Here is a 1,687-nt window from a genome sequence, read left to right on the forward strand (position 1 = left end):
CTCTTTTTCACAGGGCCCCTTTAAGGGGATTTTCACTCTTTGCATGTGCCAGCTTTGGGAGCGATTTTGGGACAGAGGAACTAGGTGGGATTCCCTGTTGTTTCAGGGGCTGCTGAAAATGGAAGATGTGGCTCTGACCGTCTCCCCTGGATGGACAGAGCTGGCTTCATCTCAGGTGAACTCGTACAGAGATGAAAGGCAGGAGGACGGTGGCCCCCCGACCTCCCCGGGTAAGAGCGATGGGCACTGATTGCGTGTAAGGTTTCCTGGCTTCCTTTGTGTCTGAGAACCTGCTGGGCTGTTAGAAGCCACAGTTTGGATTCAGAAGCCTGTTATGGACGGTGGGGGCTCCAACTCAGCTCTCTCAGCAACGAAGCCAGTTCTGTCTGGGGACCGTGCCTCTGCCTGGGAATAGGGCAGAGATGACTGTGCTTTTCAATGCTCAGTGACTAATCTCTGAGTTGCCACTGTGTTTCTACAGAACGTTTCAGAAGCCCTTTTCCTCACCGCGCCTCCTACTGCCTTCTGTCCGGCCCATTTACCATCCCGCCCTCGGTACATGGTCCTGCCTCCCTGTCCTTAGAACTTAGAGCCTCTGCATGTGTCCCCAGCACAGTCGACACCCCCTCCCTCCAGTCTCAGTCTGTACCCTTCTCCCAGCATCCATCCCTGTTTATTTGCATCCTGATTCCTGTATTTAAATCCTCACGTGCGGCTTATACAGACTTCTGTAATTCTCGCCTCCCTGGGACTCATGAGAGCGCTTTCCTCCGTGGCAGGGCATAATTGACAGCTGCTCTCGTCATTTGTTGTTTCAGGTGTTGAAATACAGACTAAGATCAGGGACTGGCCTCCTGATGAGAAGCTTCCAGAAGAGGAGCCTGGGCAGTGCCACCTGGGTGAAGCCGCCGCCCAGATCCCTGCTGGTGCAGAAGCTGGTGAGCAGCAGGGCAGGTTACACAGAAAGCAGAAAACCACCCCTGGGAGGAGGCGCCACATTTGCCATGAATGTGGGAAGAGCTTTGCTCAGAGTTCAGGCCTGACGAAGCACAAGAGAATCCACACCGGGGAGAAGCCCTATGAGTGTGAGGACTGCGGCAAGTCCTTTATTGGGAGCTCTGCTCTCATCATTCATCAGAGAGTCCACACTGGGGAGAAACCCTATGAGTGCGACGAATGTGGGAAGGTCTTCAGTCACAGCTCAAACCTCATCAAGCACCAGAGAACTCACACTGGGGAGAAGCCCTACGAGTGTGATGAGTGTGGGAAGACCTTCAGCCAGAGCTGCAGCCTCCTTGAGCATCACAGAATCCACACTGGGGAGAAGCCATACCAGTGCGACTTTTGTGGCAAAGCGTTTAGGCGGAATTCCCATCTCCTGAGACATCGGCGGATCCATAGTGATAAAAGCTTTCAGGATGCAGAACACGGGCAGAGCTGGGAGAGTCAGGGCAAGCCGGAGAGCCGCGAGGGGGATGTTGAGGCTCCCGAGTCTTATCGATGTGACGAGTGTGAGAGGAGTTTCACTAGGAGCAGAAGCCTCCTTGAGCATCAAAAAGTCCACACCGGGGAGAAGCCCTATCCGTGTGATGCATGTGGAAAAGGCTTCACCCGGACTTCATACCTTGTTCAACATCGGAGGAGCCACGTTGGGAAAACTATTCTGTCTCGGTGACCCGTGTCTTTC

General features: G+C 54.0%; 1 protein-coding gene across 1 annotated transcript; it reads left to right on the plus strand.

The window, feature by feature from the left end:
* The first annotated feature begins 24 nt into the window (after nt 1-24).
* LOC109375726 (zinc finger protein with KRAB and SCAN domains 4-like) lies at nt 25-1,681 on the plus strand. The gene is made up of 2 exons (XM_019631242.1): nt 25-230; nt 819-1,681. The coding sequence occupies exons 1-2, from the start codon at nt 44-46 to the stop codon at nt 1,673-1,675; spliced, it is 1,044 nt and encodes a 347-aa protein (XP_019486787.1). The 5' UTR covers nt 25-43; the 3' UTR covers nt 1,676-1,681.
* Nucleotides 1,682-1,687: the final 6 nt, after the last annotated feature.

This window comes from Hipposideros armiger, unplaced genomic scaffold (genome assembly GCF_001890085.2).
Source record: "Hipposideros armiger isolate ML-2016 unplaced genomic scaffold, ASM189008v1 scaffold_988, whole genome shotgun sequence".
NCBI lineage: Eukaryota > Metazoa > Chordata > Mammalia > Chiroptera > Hipposideridae > Hipposideros > Hipposideros armiger.